The sequence below is a fragment of the Mastomys coucha genome, unplaced genomic scaffold (genome assembly GCF_008632895.1).
Source record: "Mastomys coucha isolate ucsf_1 unplaced genomic scaffold, UCSF_Mcou_1 pScaffold21, whole genome shotgun sequence".
NCBI classification, from domain to species: domain Eukaryota; kingdom Metazoa; phylum Chordata; class Mammalia; order Rodentia; family Muridae; genus Mastomys; species Mastomys coucha.
This window is the reverse complement of record NW_022196904.1, coordinates 116,005,816-116,021,405: the sequence shown is the minus strand read 5'-3', so window position 1 is coordinate 116,021,405 and position 15,590 is coordinate 116,005,816. Positions and strand designations below refer to the sequence as shown.

Genomic DNA, 15,590 nt, shown 5'->3' with positions numbered 1-15,590 from the left:
TGCTGCATCCAGGGCAGCCATGTTTCTTGCAGCCGTGATGAGGTGGATGACACTAATGATGGACTTGAGCAGCGCGATGGGAGCTGTGATCCAGAGGCCCATCCGGAAAAGCCCCACAGAGCCAACTATGGGGAGGCAGATAGAAAGAAGGAAAGCAGGGGATGGAGGGGTGCGAGACAGAGGCCTCTCTCTCCTCCCCCCAGGCAGGGCAGGGTAGAACCCTCTTTTCCTACCTAGTGGTCCCTCAGAGAAATTGAACAGGTACAGGAGGCAGTAGAAGAGTTCATTTCCAGCACACAGGGTGAACAGAGCAGGCTGCACACAATACAAGGCTGCCTAAGACGTAGGGTCATGTCCCTACCGTAACCCACAGGGACTTCTGCCATAGACAGGAGAGTGCCTCTCAGCCAGCTGCACACTGCACTATGCCGTATATTTCTTTGGTGCCTCCACCCCTACCCCTTGGGGCTTCACTGTCACCGTTGCCAGGATGATGCACACAGACCTCCCACCAATTATCCCCCACCATGCTTAAGCCCACGGATCACTTCTGCTCAGATGGCTATATCATCTCTCCTGACCAGTGTTCAGGTTAAGACTTCCCAGCTTTGAATCAAGTTGGGGAGGGGTGGGAAATGCTCACCCTAGAGGTATAGTAGATCCGAAGCACAGGATTCCCAGACAGGTCGATCATTTTGTGACTCTCACTGCCTCGAACCACAGAACTTGGGGAGAAAAGCATGGGACTTCATGAGCGCTCGCTGTACGGAGGAACTGGTGTGAAGCTGAAAACTGTATCTAGCTCAAAGCCATACCGTTCCCTAGGTGGGGCAGAGTCAGGATTAAATGCCCCACAACAAAGCACCCATATCTCTTCCCCCCTTTGGAACCCTAAAGTTCCAAAGCCAGGCCCATGCTACAAATTTCTCAAGCCTCCTGTAAAAATGATGAGCCCACTCAGAGACACAGGGACCACCCAGGGGCTTAAGGACAGGGATACGCTGGCATACGCCTAGAATTCCAGCACTCAGGAGGCTGAGGTAGGAAGACTCATGAATTTGAGGCCTGGGCACATACTAAATTCTAAGCAAGCCTTGGTCTATTGTTTCAAGGAGGGAAGAAAAGGAAAGACACCACCCACAAGCCTGCAGCCATCCCAGTCCCCATCCCACTGCAATGCCTTCCACTCATCAGCACCCCCAGCATCAAAGCAGACCTGTGCAGGTGCAGCCAATGACTGGCCACGTCCAAGCTCATGCTGAGCTGGAAGAGAAGAGTGGCTCGAGGGTATAGCAGGGCCAGGTTGACCAAGAGACACATGGTGGCACAACGGTCCGTCAGCATGTCGAGCATGGCCCCGAATCGGGTTCCTGAAAAAATAATGACTACTAAGCGGAAAGGGATCGTTTGGTATAGTGGACCTGTGACAGGTGCCCGCTCTGGCCTATCACTTCAGGCCGAGTATAAAAGGAGTCTGAAAGTGTCTACCATCTACTGCTAGAGGAGGAAAGCAGGTAGCCATCAGTAGATGGTGAGGCCAGTAGGACACGGGATTATGAGGACAAGAAATGAGAAGGCATGGGGCTGTGGCAGGAGCCATGGTATTGGAGGAGTGGGGAAACTATCTTCAATTCCTCTAACCCAGAACCAGGCCCCAAAGAAAGGCAAGCAGAAGTGGGTCTGGGGAACTCATTACAAAATTAGTCAGAGCTCTAAATGTTACCTGCTTCCCTTCCACCTGGCACCAACCTCTCTTCTGGAATCCCTAACGTCTGTACCTAGCACACAGTAACTACCTAGTAAACACCTGTTGAATGGAATTTCGTTATTTACTTATATTTTTAAATTTTTATTTATCTTTTATGGTCTAAGGTGTCTATCAGCATATATGTATGTGCATTACATATATGCCTGGTGCCCACAGAGGTCTGAAGTGGACATTGGATTCCCTGGAACTGGTGGTTGTAAGCCTGAATCATGTGGGTTCTGGGAATCAAATCTAGGTCCTCTGTAAGAGCAGTAAGCATTCTTAACCTCTGAGCACAAACTTAACCTTCAGCCCCAATCACTTATTTTTGCAGGATTTTACTGTGTAATCCTGGCTCAAGTGGTACTCAATATGAAGCCTAGATGACTTATGACTCGGAGCAATCTATCTACCTCATCGGTGCAGGCATTACAAGCACGAGCCACCATGCCACACCCGAATGGAATTCCATTCCCACAGCTATGCCGGGTCTAGATCTTCCACACCCATCACAGTGATCAATTCTCAAGAGCAAGCTAAATCCCAGGCAGTTCTGCTTTGCTTTCTTACAGAGATGGCAATGAAAGAGTCCTCAGTGAGGTTCTGAGAAAGCAGAGAAAGGGCAGGGGATGTTGCGCCCCCCCCCCCAAGTGTGCTGGCGGTGGTAAAGTTCTGTCACCTTGATTAAGGGCTCGAGCTGCGTGTCCATCGAAAGCGTCTAGAAGTCCGCTGAGTAGATAGAAGGAGGAGGCCGTGAAGGGGCAGCAGGGCATAAAGTAGAAGGAAATGATGGCGAAGACAATCCGAGCATAACCTTGGGGTGGGATGCGAGAGGTACAGGGTGTGATCGGGGAGCCAGCTTAGGGTTCCTCGCCCTCCGCTGGTCTTGGGGCCGCAGGCAGCACTCACCGATAAGGTTAGGCACGAACAGGAAGATATTTTCCTCTGGCATCTTGGCGGCTCCCCTGTCGTCTCGGCCCAGGACTGGAGGTGCAAGGTCTTGTCCCAGCCTTACCAGCGTGGTCTCACCTTTCAGTCCGGGGCATCGGCCGCTCCACCTGAGCCCTGGGCCCAGTTCCCCCGGGCGATCCCAGTTGTTAGAGCCCGCAGGGCGCCGGGGCGCAGGACACCCCAGGGCACAGCTCACACGCACCTGGCCTTCCGATGGGCAGGAGCTGCTGCCGTCTCCAGCAGCGGGCCCCGCAGCTCAGGCTGCGCCTGGCTCCTCGAGCCTACTCTTCTGTCGGGGACGTTAAGAACATCGGAAGAAGGAGAGAGCAGCTTTTAAATATAAATAAATAAATTAAATAAATAATGGCTGAGGTCCCTTTAAGGCCGGCCTGCTTCCTTTTCCTGCCACGGCCCTTTGGCTTCGGCTCGTACCAACGCGCCGAGGGAGGGGAGACACTCGAGAGTCATCGCAAGGAAGAAACTGAAAAGGGAGCAGCAGAAGAGACCTGAGAGAGAATCTGCATTTTGCATTTCACAGAGGGCGTAAACTCCTCCAGGCAACAGTAAGGCGTAGAGATTCCTCCGTCCCGAGTCTGCGCCTCCCCGAGAGTCTGGGTGACTTAGTACAGCCCACATGGCTTCCCAGCCCGCTACGCCTGCGACCGCGGTCGCTCTCCCGGACCCAGGCTGGGAAGAGGAGGCTAGAGAGGCTCCGGGCGTGCCTGCCGCTTGCTTCTAGCGCCGCCCTGGTGGTGGGAGGATTAGAGCCCAGGTTCCACCCTACGTCATCTCCCAAATGCCTTGATGTAATGCTGGGGTCACCGCCTCCAAGAAGGAACCAGGAGAGCCACAATGACACGCTAGGAAAATGTCCTTAGTTCTAGAATCTCTAGTCTCCTAGCAACGGAACTATAGAACTTCCGCAAACATTTAGGTCTTTATAGCAACCCGAAGCAGCGCTTCCCTGGCTCCCCCTCTTCCCAACCTTCTTCCTAATCCCCTGAGGCCCATCCTAGGGTCCCCTTAGAACTTTGTCTTCCCTCCTGCCAAGTACCCTAAGATTTCAACCAATTAGCCAGGTCGGGGGCTGTATGTTGGCTGCCTTGCCTAAGGAAGTGCCTTGGCAGAAAAGAAGGAAGAAGGGCTCTGGAGGGAATAGGGAAGGGAGTTGTTCTGAGCCCCTCCCATCAACTTAGTAGGCAAAACAACCAATTCTTTTCAAGGACAGAACTGAGACATAGGGTGTTTGAGCTATAGTCATGGACTAAATAAATCTGGGCTCGGGGAATGACGTGAGATGGAATCTGAGAGGGAGCGGGCTGTTTTCTCAGTCTAACACAACAAACTTTGTTTCCAGGGGGATGGCATCCACATCTGCCAGGAGTGGGGACAAAAAGGACATCTGGTCATCTCACACTGCTGCCTCCTTAGGTGGAGGGCAGGTAAACGACAATGAAAAAGTGAAGGAGATGGGAAGAGCTAGGCAGGTAGCTCTGTCTAAGCCACGAGCCTTGATCCTTAACCCTGAAGGCCCACAGACTGCTTTCTGGGTCTAGGGCCTTCTAAGACCAGATTCCGCAGCCAGAGCCTGCAACCTGGAAGACATGAGACCAATGGGAATTTGCAGGCTGGGTTCTAACTTCCTTTCCAGAAAGCCTCGTTATCCCGCTCTGAAGAATTCCTGGCCCGAATCAGCACAGAACTTACAGATGAAGCACTGTTTATTGCTCGCTCCCGTTTGAGTCCTATGCCCAACAAGGAAAAACAGACCAAAGACCAAGGGACTCAGATATCTAGACATGGTGAAGTCTCTCCCTCTTCATCTAGAGACCAGTCTCTGACTCCCTTCCAGCCATAGCTGATCTCCCCGGGAATCTGCCCATTTTTTTTTCCTCTTCATTGCCAGTCTTAGGCATAGTGCCCCTTACCTTCTAACTCATGCATTGTTGCTAGCCAGGAGCCTCCTGTCCCTACCTGCTCTAGCCACAACTCTTTCTAACCATGGGGAAAGTTGTTCTTTTAATTGGGGCCTCTAATTCCAGTGTTCTTCAACAAGACCCGAGGCACTGACACCCGGTGAGTGAGACTCTGTCCTTCTCCCAAGACAGAGGAGCCTGTGGGGAGAGAGCGAGGGTTGACAGCATCCCAGCAGGGTAGGGGGAGTTTTCAACCATGAAGTTCTATTCTATTCCCTCTTGATGCTCCAGTTCATGATTCTCAGCCTATTCTGTTGTCTTCTGCCATCTCCAGCTCTGACAGAAATCGAACCCGAACCAAGGCACACCTTCTGCTATCTCCTCTTGAGAAGGTTTGTATGAGGTTATTCAGTTTCACCATTTCCAGCATTCCCTATGTGCTGCTCCATGTGTTAGGAGTTAGATGTTTGGGACACAGAATGCACAGACATAGACTCAGCCCTTGAAGAATTTAGGGGTTGGTTGGTTTGGTTTTGTTTGTTTGAGATAGGCTCTCCCTATGTAGCATGGTTGGCCTGGAATTTGCCATGTAGGTCAGCCTGGCCTTGACATCACAAAGATAAACCTGCCTCCGCCTCCCCAGTGCTAGGATTAAAGGCGCTCACCACCATGTCCAGCAGAATTCAGTTTAGAATGAGGACAGGACAAGTTAATGGCTAGTGACAACACAATATGGAATGGTGCCTACCTAAGAAGAGAAAAACAATAAGACTATTTTTACCCCATCCTCAGCTGGGCTAGGAAGGAAAGGCATCATGGAATTTCCTGAAGAAGGAAATGCCTAAAGAAAGAATTTTCTAGAGAAACAGCTCTAAGTATTCTAAGCAGGAAAGATTGTATGGGCCAAGGTACAGAGAGGTATCTTAGTAAGTGAGGTTGTGAGCAGCTTGTATGCTCTCAGACTTGCCAGGCTTGGTGGCAGGTGCCTTTAATCTCAGCATTCTAGAAATAGAGCCGGGTGTTCAAGGTCAAGGTCAACTTGAGCTCCAGGACTGCAAAGGCCACTCAGAGAGACCTTGTCTCAAACAGTAATTTAGGAAGTATATATAGGTAATAAAAGAGGCTGGAGAGGTATGGTGCAGCAGTTTAGAGCAATTGTTGATTTTCCTGAGAATCCAGATTTGATTCCTAGCTCACAATGATCCATAACTTCAGTTCCAGGGGGATCTGATACCCTCTTCTGGTCTCCATAGGCCCCAGGCACGCAAATGGTACACAGACCAAACAAGCCAGGTGTAGGCAGAACACTAATACACATAAAATTAATTTTAAAAAAATTCTAAAAGCCTGGTGTGGTAGCACATGCCTTTAATTCCAGCATTCAGGAGGTAGAGACAGGTTGATCTCTGTGAGTTCCAGGCCAACCTGGTCTACAGAGGGAGTTCTAGGTCACCTAGAGCTATATAGTCCCTAAGCTATACATTTCTCTAAGCTATATAGGTAGACGAGTAAATAAATATTTAAAGTAAAAAGCAAACATTAGATAGGAAGGGATGGATGAGCTGAAGGAGGCAGATGGGTAAATGATGACTGGATATGTTAACCCACCATGTGCTAGTCGCTTGCTGTATGCCAGCACTGTCCTGGAGTGCAGCTCTGAGCAAAGTAAAGCCCCTGCTCTTAAGAAGTGTAAGTGGGAGATGAGAGATGATTGGGTGAGAAGATGGATGAGTAGGGAGTGGGTGAGGTGGACAGAGTTGAAGGCTGGGGAAGGAGGGCATAAGTGGCTGTGTGCATGGAGAAATGGGTTATGGATAGTGGAGCATGGGTGGTGTGTGGCTTGGATGGCTGGGTGGAAGACGGCAGGATAGGACAGGAGCCGTTAAGTGTAAAGAATCAACAGCTCTTCTTTTCTTCCAGGGAGCACTCCCCAACAGTCTGACAACTGGAGGATGAGCTCAGTCCTCCATAGTACTGCCTTCTTTCAGCCTCTTGCCTTCCCCCACCACGTCCCTCAGTGAAAACCTCAAAGCCCCTCTTTTGCAACTGGCTAAGCCTCTCATCTCGGGAGGAACCCCTGGTCATAAGCAACGCCGCTTTTGAAACCAAGAAAATCTTGTGGAGCTGTTGCAGGGCCCTCTCCCCTCTGTGGGCAAACACCACTGAGAAGACAAGGTTTTAATAAAGAACCAGGGGTCCTCCCTTTCCGAAAACATGGGCAGTGTTCTGGAGTAGCTCCTGGAGGGGGTACGCCTCTCTTCTAGAGGGAGATGGGACATGTCAGCATTTCTCTAAAATCCAGTTGTCTGGCACCTGGTAGAGCCAAACCCATTGTCTGGTACCTTTTAGCTAGCCCTAGCATCAGGAGGCCACTCCTGATGGTCAGGAGAGCCTTTGCCTTGGGTTCTGAGGACTGGGCCTCTGCTTCTCCCTCTGAGCTTGTGGGGTCTCATGGTGAAGAGAGCGTGCTGACTTGTTACCAGACAGAAGGTGATGCAGGAAGCTCTGAGGAGTTTGTATTTCAGGCCAAATTTGGCTCCTCATTTGTTCCTCTGCAGAAGTCCATCCGCCTCTTTCCACCTTACTTTCCGTAATTGAAAACTGAGTGGTGGTGCGCACCTTTCATGTCAGCACTGGGGAGGCAGAAGCAGGTGAGTTCTGGTCTATAGAATGAGTTCTAGGACAGCTAGAGCTACACAAGAAAACTGTCTCAAAAAACACAAACAAACAAACAAAAAAACCCCAAACGGTAAGTAATAAATTACCCCAGTTTCACAAGTTCCTTAAAAGGATTAAAACAACAACAAAAGGTGGGTTATCCCTCTTTTTTTTTTTTTTTTTTTTTTTTTTTTTTTTTTTTTTTTTTTTTTTTTTTTTTTGGCTTTTTCGAGACGGGGTTTCTCTTTATAGCTCTGGCTGTCCTGGGACTCACTCTGTAGACCAGGCTGGGCTCGAACTCAGAAATCCGCCTGCCTCGGCCTCCCAAGTGCTGGGATTAAAGGCGTGCACCACCACCACCTGGCGAGTTACCCTCTTAATCCTGAATAATCCCAGCACTCAGTAGGCAGAGGCATGAAGAATGCTTCCAGTTCATAGTATCAAGCCAGTGTGATCTACACAGTGGTGTCCTATCTCAAAAGCAAAAGGTTTAAAAAACAACCTACCTACTCAGCAGGCTCCTGCTGGAGAATCGGGTTCAAGACCAACCTGGACACAAAAAACCCCCGTCTCAAAAACAAAAGTATTCAATACAAAAGCTGTCTCAAATTTACTTAAGCTGTAATCAAGGCCACTTTGCTGGAGTCCCCCTAAAATTCACCCCTTTTTTAATTATTTCAGCATCTTTCCAAACATCCTGCAGACATTCAGCTGGAGTACACGATTTCAAGTTAGTAAAATTTCAAGTTAGTAAAATGATTTAAAAAACTAGTCAAATAGGCTAGACATTGGGCTGGGAGTATAAGCCACCCAACCTACTTATACCTGATATCCTGGGTTCAATTCTCAGTACCAAAAGGGGGCTATGATCTGCTGATAATGTAGATCAAATATCATGGGGAAGGGGGCATTCTTGGTAGACATGTAACAGCGGTATGCTTGACCTGGCAGAAAGCTAGACATGGTGGCATAACACCTATAGTCTCAGCACTTTGAGAGTGCTGGGCAGGATTTCAAATTCCAGACCAGCCTGGAGTATGGGATGCTGATGCACACCTTTAATCCCATTTTATGTATGTAAGTACACTGTAGCTGTCTTCAGACACACCAGATGGCATCAGATCCTATTACAGATGGTTGTGAGGCACCATGTGGTTACTGGGATTTGAACTCCGGACCTTCGGAAGAGCAGTCAGTGCTCTTAACCACTGAGCCATCTCTCCAGCCCTAATCCCACCTCTTGAGAGGCAGAGGCAGGCAGATCTCTGAGTTCAAGGCAAATGGTGTGTGTGATCTACAGAGCAAGTTCCAGGACAGCCAAAGCAGGGTGAAACCCTGCTTCCTGGGCTAGAGCACTAAGAGAGAGGTAACGAGCCACAAAAAAATCAGCAGGAGAAAGGACGGCCACAGGATGCACAAATGTTTGCAAACATTTTCAAAAGGGAAACTACTCATGAGACGAATGGAAGGCTCATTGCTCCTTGGGTCTGTGAAAGGGTGTGGCTAGCTGAAGGAACCTAGCAAGAACTAGAGAGGTTGGTTGTGCCAGCCAGCCCTCTACAGGGGCGGAGCCTCAAGCCAGGTTTGTTGTCCTGAGTCAGGGTCACCGTGTTGTCCTTAATGGCCTGGAACTCACTGTGTAGGACCAGGCTGCCCTCAGAATTTGCCTGTTTTTACCTTCCAAGAGCCAGGACTAAAGGTATGCACCATCATACTGGGTACAGCTTTTGGACTCCAGTCCAACACCTGGGACACCACCCCAAACTGGATTTCCATTTCCCTCCAAAGAGCTTCCATTGCCCCAAACCCACTCTCCAGAGGGCACCCCACCACTGGCCCCAACTCCTTGAGACCCATTTTTTCCAGACTCACCAGCTCAGTTACAAGTGGCGACTTTCTGTTTATTGCTCAAAAACAAGAACTCAGAAGCAAAGATGGAGAGAGTGTGGGTGGGGAGACACGGGGAAGGGATGGGTTTGGGCCCACCTCTCCCTTCATCATCCTCACCCTCCAAGGCCCAGCAGCAGTCAGGCATCTGGGGGTAGGGAGCCTTCATGGCCATGGGGATAGCAGAGCTGGGGGACAGTTCTTGAGTAGGGCCCTGGCCCGGAGGAGCCCCAAGAGTTGCAAGGGGCTGAGTTCCCTTCACTGGGTCCAGAAATCAGTAGAATAGGGGGTGGAAGGCCCCTTGTTTGGCAACTAAGAAGAGGCGGCTTTGGGCGGCAGGCTGCTGGTTTATTTACTGTAGGGTCTCCAGGGCCATCAAAGCCCCCTCTTGGGATGGGGAGACTATTTACACAGCAGGGGGAGGGGAGCCAGAGACCAGGTCCTATGCTCCTCCCTGCCCAGAACGAGGAGAGAGAACGGGGAGGTCCTGGGTCCTGCAGACTTAGACTTGGGACTCAGATGGAAACTTCATACTCCCTTGTATCCTGAGAACAGAGAGAGTGCATAAATTGGAGTCAGCTGGGGGTGAAGAGGCATCCACAAGAAGGGGGAAGGCATATTTGTCCTGAGTCTGGTGGTACCAACCTGTAATTCGAACTACTAGGGAGGTAGAGACAGGAAGATCACAATTCAAAGCTAACCTGGGTTACAAAAGTAGCTCAAGGCCAGAGTGGAAAATTTAAACCCTGTCTCAAAATAAGAGGATTGTAGAGCCAGGCATGATGATACACACACCTCTAATGCCAGCACTTGGAGGCCGAGGCAGGTGGGTCTGTGAATTTGAGGCCAGCCTGGTTTATATAGAGTTCCAGACCTTCCAGTGCTATAGAGAGACTCTTGTCTCAAAATACAAAAGAGAATGAGACATTGAAAATATTGTTTGACGCTGGGCAGTGGTGGCACACGCCTTTAATCCTAGCACTTGGGAGGCAGAGGCAGGCAGATTTCTGAGTTTGAGGCCAGCCTGGTCTACAGAGTGAGTTCCAGGACAGTCAGGGCTACACAGAGAAAGCCTGTCTCGAAAAACAAAAAAACAAAACATATATATATATATATATATATATATATATGTTATATATAATATATATATGTAAAGTCAAACTATATATGTATATATATATACACACACATACACATATGTATATATAATATTACATATATAATATATACATATATACATATATGTGTATATATACATATATGTGTGTGTGTGTGTGTGTGTGTGTGTATATATATATATATATATATATATATATATATAGTTTGACCTTACATAAGGCTCTAAGTTCAGTCTCTAGTACCATACACTCAAAAAGACCTTCATATTATTTTGGGACAGGGTGTCTCTATGTAGCCCTGGCTGTCCTGGAACTCCCTAGGTTAGACCTGACTGGCCTCAAACTCAGAGATCTGCCTGTCTCTGCCTTTGTCTATGCCTCTGAAGTGCTGGGAGTAAAATTGTGAGTCACCACATCCAGAGGACTTAGGTTAGATTCTCCCCACCTCCCCATCTCCACCCCCCCCAATCTCCCCCACCTCCCCACCCCCACCCTGCACTCAGGAGGTGGCTCACAACCATCTGTAACTCCTGTTCCGGGGATCTGATGCCCCCTTCTGGCATCTCAGGGAACTTTATGCACTTGGTGTACTGACATACAGTCAGGCAAACACCCATACACATAAAACAATTTTAAAATTTTTAGAAATTGTTTTTTAAAAAAGATTCTCAGTCAGGTGTGGTGGTGCACACTTTAAACCCCAACATGCAAGAGGCAGAGGCAAATCTCCCAGAGTCCCATGCCAGCATGGTCTACATAGTGAGTTCCAGGGCAGCAGGGCTACATAGTGAAGCCTTGTCTCAAAAAAAAAAAAAAAAAAAAAAGCAAGCAAGCTTCCTGCCTGGGTAGAATCTAGCACGCATTATCTATCCATCTATCTATCTATCTATCTATCTATCTATCTATCTATCTATCTATCTGGATATCTAGATATCTAGATATATCCTATAGTATCTTAAGATGACAAAGATGAATTTCTGAAATGTCTTGAACAATTGGAAGATGTGGAGTTTGAGCCTGAGCTCCCGCTATGGATTAGAGCTGCATCCTGTAGACAGGCTCTGGTTCTCCAGTTTGCTACAGTCCTTATTATTTCCTATTGTCTCCACACAGCTTGCTTTGGTATTGTCATGGCTTTTGTGGACAACTGAGTGTGAAATCTCCCCAAAAGATCACAGGGACTTTGGAAGAAGATTATGAAGTCCTGAGGGTAGACTGAAAGATAGAGGCATCCCAAGGGGAGGGGAGAGACTCACCCCAGCTTCATACAGTGGGTTGCTGAAGTCTGACTCCACGGTGATGGGACTGTAGGAGTGAGAGCCGGAGAAGCCAAAGAGGGATTTTCCTTGTAGCCTGGGAAAGGTAGGGGAGAACCGTCTGATTACATGTGAGTCCTTAAACTCCCTTACCTACTCTCATGCCAGGTAAGCCACCTGCTCTGGCAGCAATCAAGAGTAGGGTACTTACTTAGTATAGTATATGTACACGCCAATGCCAAGGACAATGACCAAGCCCAGGGGCAACAGGATGGCCAAAGCAAGATTCCCACCCTCCAGCTGCCGTGATGGGTCTGTAGTCTGGGTCACTGGGGAGGGAGGAAGAAGAGCAAATGAACCAAGGCTGTGCCCACTCCTGGGCTCTCCCAGCCTCCTGCCCTGGGGCCTGAACCCTTGGCCTCACCCCTCCGGGGCCTGGCCTTTTGACCCCGGCCTTGACCTTGCCCTCCCAACCTGGCCAGGCCTGGTCTCCACCTGCACCCTCACTGACCTTCCAGTTTTCGGTTGTCCAGGAGCTCCTCATAGGCCACTGCAGGGAGAGGAGGGGGAGGGGGACGGGGTCTGAGCCAGGGAGGGAAGGAGACTGAGGAGAGGGCCAGAGCCCGGTGGGGTGAGGCTGGGCTGCACAGCCTGGTTCTCTGCCCTCTGTTCAATCTAAACTTGTCTTTCCCTGAGTGTGTAGAGGCCGTGGGGACTGATGGGTCAAGGCCTGTCTTCTTACTTAGACCACTAAAGGCTCAAGGTTCCTGGACAGTCTGAGCCAGGCAGCTTCACAATTTCTCACTGATAGCAAAACTCTCCCATGGTTGAGGGAGTAGGGGGCCTCTAAACCAAGGCCCTCACTATATGCCTTGATAATTCTGGGACCTTAAATCTCCCCAGGTTTTCTGGTCATGCCTATAAGGATGAGAGCGCCCACAGGATAGGCACTCAGCAGGGTCAGCCATTGTTCTTGAATTTTCTACCCAACTTTTCTAGCCCTGTCACTCCCCGTATACTGCTATACCCCTCCTTCCCTGTCTGCCCAGGCACCTTTGCAGAGTGGGGGCTGGCTGGTCCACTGAGAGGGGTGACCGGGTACACAGGTGATGGTGACCTCGCCGATGAGCTCAAAGCCCTCATAGCAGAAGAAGCGCAGTGACTCGCCCGCTTGGTAGTGATGCTTGTACAGTGTCTGGTAACCATTCTCAGGAACACCAGGGTTCAGGCACGGCTCGTACTTTACTGTAGGGAGCACGCCAGCCACATGCCCACTTAGATACTGAGCAAGCCCAGTCTGGATTTCCCGGTCCTCCCTCCCTGGGGTGTTCCCAGACTCACAGGCGCATTTAGGGACCCGATCACTCCACTTGGGTGTGCCTGTGTCCCGGCTGTAGCAGGTGAGCACAGCTGCTCCTTCCAGGCTGTACCCTGGCAGACAGCGGTACTGGACGTGGGAGCCCACAGGAAAACCAGCATCTGAGGCAGTCCGGTGGCCATTGGTGATCTCGCCAGGGTCAGCACAGGTCATGACTGGGACAGGACAGACAGGTTAGGGGTTGCCATGGTCTTAGCAGATTGCCTGGAAACAGGGTCCACAGAGGCCTGAGCTTCTGCCATCTCCTCAAAACGCCCTGTCCTCCTCCTCAAAAATTCCTTAGAAGGACGCAGATTATGAGTCAGAACACTTCAGGGTCAATGGGCTTAACCCCAATGGTGCAATGCACTCTGGGACTAAAGGAAAGAATAGGAGCTCAAAACCAGCCTGGGCTATGTTATGTAGCAAGTTTCAGAACAGAACATCCTGGGATACATTCCCCCCTTTTCCCTGGTGGCTGGGGGAAAAAAAAAACAGTACTTTCTGAAGTATATTTCTTCTGAAAACAGGATAAGTGGGGGCAAACTTGGCCCCTGTATTCAGGTAAAAATTAAAAATGTTTAATCAATATATCGGAGCACATTAACCGAAGCCCAGCACTGTCCCTGGCACGGCAGATCATTCTTATGACAGAAGCTAGTGCCTCGAGACAGGATGGCTCTTTCGTCCCGTCCCCCGCATTTGCATGTGCTTAGCCCACTGTGCTTATATATACAGCCTGCACTTTATTTCCAGTGCTACTGTAACAGAAGGGCATAATCACAGCCTTTGTGACTGTAGATCACATATATGTGTTCATGTATGTGCATGCAGAGGCCTGAGGTTGAGGTTGAGTGTCTTTGTCTATCACCTTATACCTTATGTCCTGAAGCAGAGCCTCTTACTGAATCTAGAGCTCACATGTCTATCCAGCTGAGCTGTCTAAGCTCCAGTGTCCCTCCATGCCCCCACCACTATGGGTTACAGATGTGTGTACCACCACACCTGGCTTTGATCAGGAGATTGGGTTCAATCAAGTCTTGATGCTTGTTGTGCATCTGAGCTATCTCTTCAACTGCCTGGCCTTTGATTCATATAAACTGTGCTGGACACCCTGATAGATACTTAATCCTGATTCTCCTGAGAGATCAATGTCACTGCCATCTCTCTCGTGGTCCAGGACTTGGCACTTAGCTTAACTAACTGGAACCTGCCAGGATCAGGGCTATGGAGCACTGGCTAGATCCTGACACTTGGGTTTCAACTCAGCAGCAGACTCAGGGTATAGCCTAGGCAATTTTCCAAGGCCAGCCTTGGCTAGGCAACCTGACTGCTTAGTTTACTCAGGTCCCCTGATCTGTGAATCCTCCCAGGGATGAGGTGCTGTGCAGGCTACACAGTCTTCCTTGTGTCTACCCCAAATCTGGCTTTCTGAAACCCCTCTCCATTCATTCCACCACTGCAACTTCCCTGGGGTCTGTTTGCAAGAACTACAGTGGAATGGGTCATAGTGGCGCACGCCTTTAATCCCAGCACTTGGGAGGCAGAGGCAGTCAGATCTCTGAGTTCGAGGCCAGCCTGGTCTAAGAGTAAGTTCTAGGACAGCCAGGGCTACACAGAAAAAGCCTGTCTGGAAAAAAATAATAAGGGGTAGGGGAAGAACTAAAATCAATCTTTGTGTCAGTTTCCCCAATTTTATTTTATTTTTTTATTTTTGCTTTTTCAAGACAGGGTTTCTCTGTGTTGCCATCCCTGTCCTGGAACTCACTCTGTAGACCAGGCTGGCCTTGAATTCAGAGATCCTCCTGCTAGGATTAAAGGCACGCATCACCACCACTTAGCTAATTTTCTCAAATTTACAAGATACTACTTCATTCTGTTGTTTGTTTTATTTTGTTTGGTTTTTGTTTTGTTGTTGTTGTTTGTTTTGTTTGAGATAGATCTTACTAATTAGCCCTGGCTGGCCTTAAACTCACAGAAATCCTTCTGTTTCATCTCCCTTACCCGCACTGGGCTTTTCAGACAAGGCTATCTTTGAACTCATGATCTTTCTGCCTCAGCTCCCCAAGTGCTGGGGTTACTGGTGTGTGCCCCTGTGCCTAGCCTTTCTTAAAAGGTGAACAAAGCCCCTAAGCCCTGTAAACCTCGCCTCTGAAGGAAATATGTCCCATCCCTGGGTGAACGGAGTCACACTCTCGATACAGTGCCACTGCAGGCTCACAGCTGTGGCTTGCTGTTTCCGTGCGCCGGGCACTGTGTGAAATGCTGCCCCTGCTCCACACATTGCCCGCTCCTACAACATCCGTGGAAGAGCCAAAGTTCAGAGTCGTTAAGTACTGTATCCCAGTCATCCCATGTTACTACTGTGTAACATGCCCAGTTCCTCATGTATGTCTCTTCCTTCCGGGTTTGAAATCCATCAGGGTAGGAAAGAGCCAGAAACCTGTCCTATAACCATAACTCAGAAGCAGGCTTCAGCAACTGCATTAAAACAAATCAAGTCCACTGATAAGCCTTGATTCTAACAGAGTGACTTCCCATAGAGTCAGCTTTTGAGGAATTGAGAGTTTGGTTGAGGCTTGAAAGAGAACTAAGAGTTGATAGGGTAGAGCCCAGAAGCAATTTGGCAGAACCCCCTAGGGGAGGGACTCAAACCTGGCAGGGGTGGAATCAGGAGTGGAAAGGACTGGACCTTGATGA

The 15,590-nt window shown here is 49.3% G+C and overlaps 3 protein-coding genes across 9 annotated transcripts in view; 1 reads left to right on the top strand and 2 right to left on the bottom strand.

Moving 5' to 3' along the window:
* Window positions 1–233: 233 nt before the first annotated feature.
* Window positions 234–3,456, bottom strand: Cdipt (CDP-diacylglycerol--inositol 3-phosphatidyltransferase). Its single transcript, XM_031388359.1, has 5 exons — window positions 2,657–3,456; window positions 2,427–2,561; window positions 1,217–1,370; window positions 644–725; window positions 234–332 (listed from the first exon to the last, which is right to left on the bottom strand). The coding sequence occupies exons 1-5, from the start codon at window positions 2,697–2,699 to the stop codon at window positions 234–236; spliced, it is 513 nt and encodes a 170-aa protein (XP_031244219.1). The 5' UTR covers window positions 2,700–3,456.
* LOC116102989 (putative protein T-ENOL) lies at window positions 3,381–6,827 on the top strand. 6 transcript variants are annotated; one of them, XM_031388353.1, is made up of 6 exons: window positions 3,381–3,504; window positions 4,056–4,140; window positions 4,350–4,500; window positions 4,741–4,774; window positions 4,949–5,006; window positions 6,535–6,827. In XM_031388353.1, coding segments are annotated over exons 1-6 (366 nt in total). In that variant the 5' UTR covers window positions 3,381–3,502; the 3' UTR covers window positions 6,571–6,827. The 6 variants fall into 6 exon arrangements, 5 of the variants coding, with proteins under 5 accessions (XP_031244213.1, XP_031244217.1, XP_031244214.1 ...); XM_031388357.1 differs by lacking the exon at window positions 3,381–3,504 and adding an exon at window positions 3,537–3,632; XR_004123344.1 differs by lacking the exon at window positions 3,381–3,504 and adding an exon at window positions 3,612–3,632 and having other exon boundaries at window positions 4,741–4,851.
* Window positions 6,828–9,148: 2,321 nt separating this feature from the next.
* Sez6l2 (seizure related 6 homolog like 2) overlaps window positions 9,149–15,590 on the bottom strand; it is a 21,217-nt gene continuing 14,775 nt past the window's right edge. The window contains exons 13-18 of one of the 2 annotated variants that reach the window (XM_031388339.1): window positions 12,875–13,066; window positions 12,587–12,778; window positions 12,045–12,083; window positions 11,745–11,862; window positions 11,534–11,630; window positions 9,149–9,704 (exon numbers count right to left, since the gene is read on the bottom strand). In XM_031388339.1, the coding sequence (XP_031244199.1) occupies window positions 9,675–9,704; window positions 11,534–11,630; window positions 11,745–11,862; window positions 12,045–12,083; window positions 12,587–12,778; window positions 12,875–13,066 (668 nt within the window). In that variant the 3' untranslated portion in view covers window positions 9,149–9,674. The remainder of the gene's footprint in view (window positions 9,705–11,533; window positions 11,631–11,744; window positions 11,863–12,044; window positions 12,084–12,586; window positions 12,779–12,874; window positions 13,067–15,590) is intronic. The other variant, XM_031388340.1, reaches the window with a different exon arrangement.